This window comes from Daucus carota, chromosome 4 (genome assembly GCF_001625215.2).
Source record: "Daucus carota subsp. sativus chromosome 4, DH1 v3.0, whole genome shotgun sequence".
NCBI lineage: Eukaryota > Viridiplantae > Streptophyta > Magnoliopsida > Apiales > Apiaceae > Daucus > Daucus carota.
Genome location: NC_030384.2, coordinates 31,577,057 through 31,584,319, shown reverse-complemented (window position 1 = coordinate 31,584,319; position 7,263 = coordinate 31,577,057). Strand labels below are relative to the sequence as shown.

Here is a 7,263-nt window from a genome sequence, read left to right as displayed (position 1 = left end):
AATGTATTCTTTGCTTGTATACCCACTTGAAACCTCACCACCTTAAGGTTCTCGACAGTTATTTTACCTGCAGGTTGACACCTAACTGCCAAATAAAGTGTCTCTACACATATACATACACTCCCTTTTTGGTTAACCAACTTACAATTTTTGTGAACAAAAAAAAAGATTGAATTTTGAAAGGATAAAGAAAGATTTATAAGAAGGAAATTCAAGTCGGTTCCTTTCTTATGAAGTGGGATTGAGGGCATTAAAAAGTTTTGATTTTGAGCAAAAGTTTTGAGATGGGGTTTTGAAGAATTTGTGTTAAAGATCTGTATTAGCAAGGAAGAATTGATTTCTTGAAGATGGAGCCTCCGAGAGGGATTGGGGCTTCTTTATGGAACTTCATTTGTTTCTTGCCTTACTTTATTGGGCTTCTTCTTCTTGGCTTAATTAAAGGTTAGTAAGCCTATTATTGTTTCTGTGAATTAATAAAATAGGTATCTATATTGTTCTGGTAATGAATGCATTATACTCTTTTCTTTCCTTTCACAAAACGTTTAGTATCATTTTTAGTTTGTTTGGTAAGGTTATGTGGAGTTTGATTATTTGAGGTTGAAATTAAGGGAAATGAGTTTCTCAAATCTCAAAACTTTGCATTTTTGTTAATTTAAGCAGTTTTTATTAGTAAGTCTTCGAATTTGAACTTTGCTTTGTTCAAATTTAGGCTGGAATGATGTTATATTGATTAATTGAGTGTAGCGTACATGAGAATGCTTTGTTGGAGACATGTACTCAACAATAACACTAGGACCAAGGCGGGTTAGTTCCTGCAGAGGAAGTATGTTGGTCACGCTGTAAACCTACAATTGCACTGATTATTGGAGTAAAGATTTTGAATATAGGCATGTGCAAAAGAGAAAAGGGGCGACCATTCATGAGTGAAGACTTCAAATATAGGCATGTGAAAAAGAGCCCAAGGGGCAACAGAAATCGAATCCATTGATATTCGCAAAGAATTGTTGGAAGATAGGTGACTAATAAAATCAACGGCAAATGATTAATGTAGAAAACCTTATGCGGTATATATGTGTGGTTTATGTTGGCCTACCCTTAGCATTTTAAAAAAAAGTCTGTGCTAATGACGTTGTTAAGATTTGGATCTTTGTGCAAGGAAGTGCTAAATATATGTTTCTGTAGCATTTATATGATTTTATATGGTATTCTTAAAATTGTATTCCCATTGTGTGTCTGTGCCTGCAGCGTCAATTTTTTCTTTTGCGTGTATGTGTGGCGTTTTAGACTCTCAATTCTACAAGTAGTACAAAACCTCTAACTTAAACCTCTATAAATTTCATTTGATGAAGGTTTATCTAGTTCTACGTACATAGAAAAATCTTCTTTGCACACTAAATTTTGTCTAAAAATTTGTTCTTAGAGTATGTGTTAAATATAAGCTAATTTGTAATTCTCATGAATTATCTGATATCTCTAAGAGTCTAGATTCTAGTTATAATAATGAGTCAAATATTCAATGTAAGCAATGGAAGGTCTCCTGAACGTATTCATGAACCTTATTAGTGGTATAATCTAATAGTCTTCCTAGTCTATCTATATAAAGAATAGATGGATCAGTTGTAAAGCAAGAAAGCAAGTTAAAATATATAAAGAAAAGTATTCTGCCTTCTTCCTTTATCAATTCTAATCCCAAAAGTATGCAATGATTTAGTTGTCTCAAGCGGACCTTATATTTGCGACGTGTCGATAAGTCCTATGAGGCTCTTCTTTGCAGATAGGGTGGTATCATGTGTGAGTGAGTATTAGTGAGTTTTGTTTATTTACTACATTAAGGGACTCGTAAATGTGGAATTCCGTGCTCTTTGTTTCCAGGTATCATTTTATGCCCGTTAATATGTCTTATTATGACCACTGGGAACTCTGCAATAATACTGGGACTCTGGCCAGTACACTGTCTGTGGACGTATTACTGCATTCTGAGGTGCTTTTCTGATCACTAACTTCCTACATCCTTGTTATTGATGGCATATTTCGTTATGTGATTGTTTCTGAAATTTTGTATGGCAGCACAAAACAATTTGGGATAGTTTTGAAGCTTGTCCTCTGCATCTGTATTATTGTGCCTTTGCTTTTGTGGCCACTGATTAGCATTGTTGGAAGTATTATCGGTGGTGCAGCATTTGGGCTTCTTTCACCTATATTTGCCACTTTTGACGCAGTGGGCGAGGGGAAAGATGATGTCTTTTTCCATTGTATTTATGTGAGTTAATTCATTTACCTCAACAAGTTATGGTCCCATCTTGTTGCTTATGTGAAGATAGATCGTTGATCTGGACTATTTGCAGGATGGAACTTGGGAAACAGTCACTGGGTGTTTCACTATAGTTAGAGATTTTGGGGATGTATGCTATCATTCCTATTTCTCTATTATGGATGACCTAAGGGGTCAAGGGAATTATTACGAGATAAGGTTATTTATTCAACATTTTTTTAGCACTATCATTTCAGGCTCCATATTTGTCAACATTCTATCCGATACTATTCTAAATTTTTGTCACTGGTCTTGTTTACGATATTCATTTGGTGGGCAAGATCTCATATGGATTGATATTCATCCCTGTGATAGATTTGAGGGCATGGTGATCCTAGCATTTCAACAGAAAGTCTGCATTTTATATGTTAAAACATCCTTCACTAGCATGCATCACATAAGCATTTAGAGTCTATTTATCTCTCAATCATCATAGCAGATATAGTCTTCCCTTATGTATTGTGTTGATATCTTATAGTTGTCTCCCAGCCAAATTGGACTCAAGTGATTCCTATATATATTGTACCTCAGTTTGCTGCTAACTTCCTGTCTCTCTACTGTAGTCATCAACTATTGCACTTATAGATGTTCCTATTATCGTTATAAGAATCACCATGTTCAACAATTTAATCAGTTTGCTCTTGTGCAGGTTGATGTATATTCCAGGCGCTATTCTAATTGGAGCACTAGGTATCTTGGTTGACTATGTAGTGATCTCACTTGTTGCTATTTGTAAATTTCCCTACACGCTCTTCAAAGGGTGGCACCGTTTATTTCAAGACTGCATAGGACGGGAAGGTCCTTTCTTGGAAACAATATGTGTCCCGATTGCAGGTCTTGCTATATTACTCTGGCCATTGGCTGTTGTTGGGGCTTTATTAGCCTCCGTTTTGTCAAGTATCATTTTGGGGGCTTATGCTGCAGTTATTGTATATCAGGTGATTCACTGTTTATTCAAATATCATGATCAGTGACAAGATAAAGCTTATCTTATCGTAAACATCCACCTCAGGACATTCTGAATTGATAATGTTCTATCATATTGAGGACTGATTGTTATGAATTTTCATTACTTTACACCAAAATTGCGAGTAAAAGATAAAAGATCACAAAATTTTGTCAATACCAATATATTTTTTATTTTCTTAGTTTTGGTGCTTTAGATGGGAATTTAAGTAGAGAACAGTTACAAATTTGCCTAATTTACCCCTTAATAGTTAAAATTCTATAGTGCACATTTTGTATAGTATATTTCATCCAGACATTTGTACTTCTGAGCATGCGACATTTTAGAGCTAGATTGATCTTAATGTTTATAATCACAATAAATTTCCAAATATAAGTGCTTTTATTTGGCTTTTGGACTGCAGGAATCTTCTTTATGGTTGGGGCTTTGCTATATTGTTGCTTCATTATCCATATACGATGAATACAGTAATGATGTTCTTGACATGCCCGAGGGCTCCTGCTTTCCGAGGTTCTAATGAGACTAAATCTTCATTTTAGTTTTTTTTCCCAGTGTCAAATTCATAGCCAACTTAAATAATTCTTATAATTTAACCAGGCCCCAATATCGGAAGAAGACTTCAAACTCAGGCGGCAGCTCTCGTGAAGGTTCTTTACGTAAACCTGACTCCTTCAGGAAGGTTCCCTCCCGTTCAGTCTCTATAAAGACCCCTCTAGTTGAGGTGAAGCCCCTAGAGGTATTAATGTTTATATTCAGAGGCACTCGAGGTCCATTTATCTTTTATATAATAACTTGCTTCCTTTCTAATGCAGCGGGCAACTTCCCTCCCCCCCCCCCCCCCCCCCCCCCCTCCTCTCTCTTGGTGTGTGTGTGTGTGTTTGGGGTTGGGGGGGGGGGTTAACTTGACACATTTTTTGTCATGGGATGTCACAGTCAAAAATTTAGCTCTAATTTCACTCATAATATTTTTTCTGTAGCTCATTGATAACTTGTTCAAGGAGTGTAAGCGCTATGGAGAAGTAATGGTTTCTGAAGGCCTTATAACAATGCAAGACATTGAAGATGCCAAGTCAAATAAAGGTAATGGAAAGGCTATATGTACTGGCTTGGCCGCTTATGGCATCCTGCAGTCGCTTTTACGATCTGCAAAATATAACTCCCCTGGTATTTTGCTAGGTAAGCAAACGAGAGATCTATTGAATTTTCATAAGCTCATAAGTATGGTCTCAGTCATGCAACATGATGTTTATCTGATTTGATTACAAATTTTATCACATTTGTGCAGCTGATAATGCTACTGAGATAACACCAACAAACAGACCGAGGGATGCTTTCTTTGATTGGTTTCTAAACCCACTCCTTATCATTAAAGAGCAGATCAAAGCTGAACATCTCTCCCCGAGTGAAGAGGCGTACCTGGGGAAATTAGTTCTACTGAGTGGTAATCCTGACAGATTAAAGAATTCAGACCTTGGCACACCTCCTGAGTCGGAGCGTAAACGAGCTGAGCTTGATGGATTAGCTCGAAGGTAATGAAGAAGCCAATATTTGATGACTTTTGAAGTACTTTTCTTATAATGTACCTGCATCCCATACTTAATTTGCACCCTATAACGTTCAATATTCTTCTTCAGACTTCACGGGATCACTAAGTCTATATCAAGGTATCCAACATATAGACGTCGCTTTGACAGCGCTATCAAGATAATATCTGAGGAACTTGCTAAGAAAGGTGAAAACAGCAACAAAGAAAGCAGTCGATCTCGAACAACTGGCAGGTCAAAAAGCGCTCTTGCTAAAATATTTAGCCAAAAATCTTTTAAAGGCAAGCCAACGGAGGCTGATATAGAGGCTCAACCAGTTGGTGAAAGAGAGATCCTAGTTCAGTGAAAATTCACATTTAACTTTGAACCAGTGTCTGGTGTTCAACCCATTCAAGATTGAAAGCTCACATGTGTCGTAAACTATAAAGAATGTACCAAGTATTGTTCGGGGGAGAGTCAAATACTTTACTCACTTGCCCAATTGACCACAGGTCCTATAGAAGTGCTGATCTTTTCTGAAATTGTGTAAATGTAATTTAGATTTTTTTCAAAACATCTTTACTGTAATGATCTTCTGCGATTTAACGAAAGATCTAACTTGGTTTTGGTAATAGTCGAGTTTCTTCTACAAGATGCACCCATTGTGATACTATGCTAATCTTTTAGTGACTAAACTGAGGATGAGGAATTTGATCAGCTTTAGCAGCTTAAGGGGGCACTCATTTGACAACAAGCCTCTTTTAGAACTGTTGGTAAATTGAATATGATTAATAAATTCTTTTTTTATATATAGAAAATGTCCTTAAGTTGTGTCATGTGTGTTTCAATCTCTATAGACTTGGTGAGCACTACTATCATTGACTTTCCCCATATCATGCTTCCTTGGTCTTCAAGCAAAATTTCTGTGTGTTCCACAAGCCTGCTTGGAATCAAATCCAAATTCTCTATGGCCTATATATATGATACCTGCCTCTTCCCCAAAACCAATCACAAGCTCTCAATCAAATACCAAACATGAAGCGCGAGGGTCGCCAGCACGGAATGGTACGTAGCTTCTGCAGCATTCCCTGGCCACTAAACCCGAATCCTCAACGAAGAGTGATCAACAAGTTTGACACACCCCCTACAGCCGGACTATTTACCAAGGTCTCCTCAAAACCCACCAATCATTCCAAGTTTACAGGCAGGTGTGGCAAACCCAAGTGCTCCGATTGTCATATGCAACCGGCTTGTAAATCGAAAGATAAGGCCAAGGGTTCACACAAGCTCAAGTCTGCAACCGATGTTAGCATTGATTTTAGCTACATATCTTGGCAGCTTGTGGATCAGAGGACCAAGGGGATGAAGAAAAGTAATGAGTATTCGGCTACTGGGATTCTTGATCGTCTAGGTTACGATTATGATGATCATTCGGATTAAGAGTGATGTGGGGAAGGGATTTTGTAATATGGGGAATAATTTAATGGAGAGCATGCATGATCAAGAAGATTGGTTTTTTCTTCTACACAAATATATGTTACTTTGAGGAATTCAATTCTATGGTTTAAGATTGAACCTTGCTTTGTTTTCTTGTCTACTATGTATTCTCAGTTAATTGTGTATTCTTATGTGCATTATGAGGTTCTTAATAAATAATTCATTTGCAATGTTGATATGATTTCTGAGGGTTTTGATGTATATGGATAAATGACTAATGTTGTTCTCAGAGTGAACCTTGGACCAAGAAAGAATGAAGAATAGTTCCTGGTTTTTATTCAGGGAATAGTGAAGTCATGTTTTATATCTTGAGACAACAACTCTGCTTTGACAATGTGGTCACGGGTCGGTGGCGGAACCAGGATTAACATTTGGGGGGCTCAAATTTCGAAACAAGTGAGATTATAAAAGACGGATTGAAATTTGAATACCGAACCTCGATGTCACATTCATCAAGAGAAACGGCCATTTCTTTAGGTTTCACGTATTAATTGGTTAAAAGGCCTAAAAGAGAACGTTGTTCTGCGTGCATTAATATAAATACAACAATAAAAAGCAGCGGCGGCGAAAAAAAAATTGAATTATGGAATAGCGACTTTTATATGCCACATAATGGATGTAGACCTTTGAAAAAGCTTAAGCAATAAGTTACAAGTGACATGATTTTTCTTATAAAAAAAATGGACATGTAAATTGAAACGGAGCGAGTATTTGTTAATCAGACGCTCTTTAGATTGAGAGCAAGTCCAAAACAAAGAGAAAAAGAGCTTGTATAAGAATTTATTATAAAATATAGGATAAAGCAAGGAGAGAGAGGTGACTTATAAATAAGACTTCAAGAAGTTGTCCTAGGCATCACTAGCACATTGTTGAATCAATATTTTTCATGAAATGCCCTAAATTATGACTGAGGACATGTTATAAGACATCTTTTCAACTCGCTCTAAGTGTCCTAAATTATATTA

At 36.7% G+C, this 7,263-nt stretch overlaps 1 protein-coding gene across 1 annotated transcript; it reads left to right on the top strand.

Moving 5' to 3' along the window:
• Positions 1 to 5,453, top strand: LOC108216012 (uncharacterized membrane protein At3g27390). The gene is made up of 10 exons (XM_064092557.1): positions 1 to 441; positions 1,873 to 1,981; positions 2,068 to 2,260; positions 2,346 to 2,470; positions 2,961 to 3,249; positions 3,682 to 3,788; positions 3,876 to 4,014; positions 4,256 to 4,454; positions 4,564 to 4,807; positions 4,913 to 5,453. Exons 1-10 carry the CDS (start codon positions 348 to 350, stop codon positions 5,166 to 5,168), a joined length of 1,755 nt encoding a protein of 584 aa, XP_063948627.1. The 5' UTR covers positions 1 to 347; the 3' UTR covers positions 5,169 to 5,453.
• The last annotated feature ends 1,810 nt before the right edge of the window (positions 5,454 to 7,263 follow it).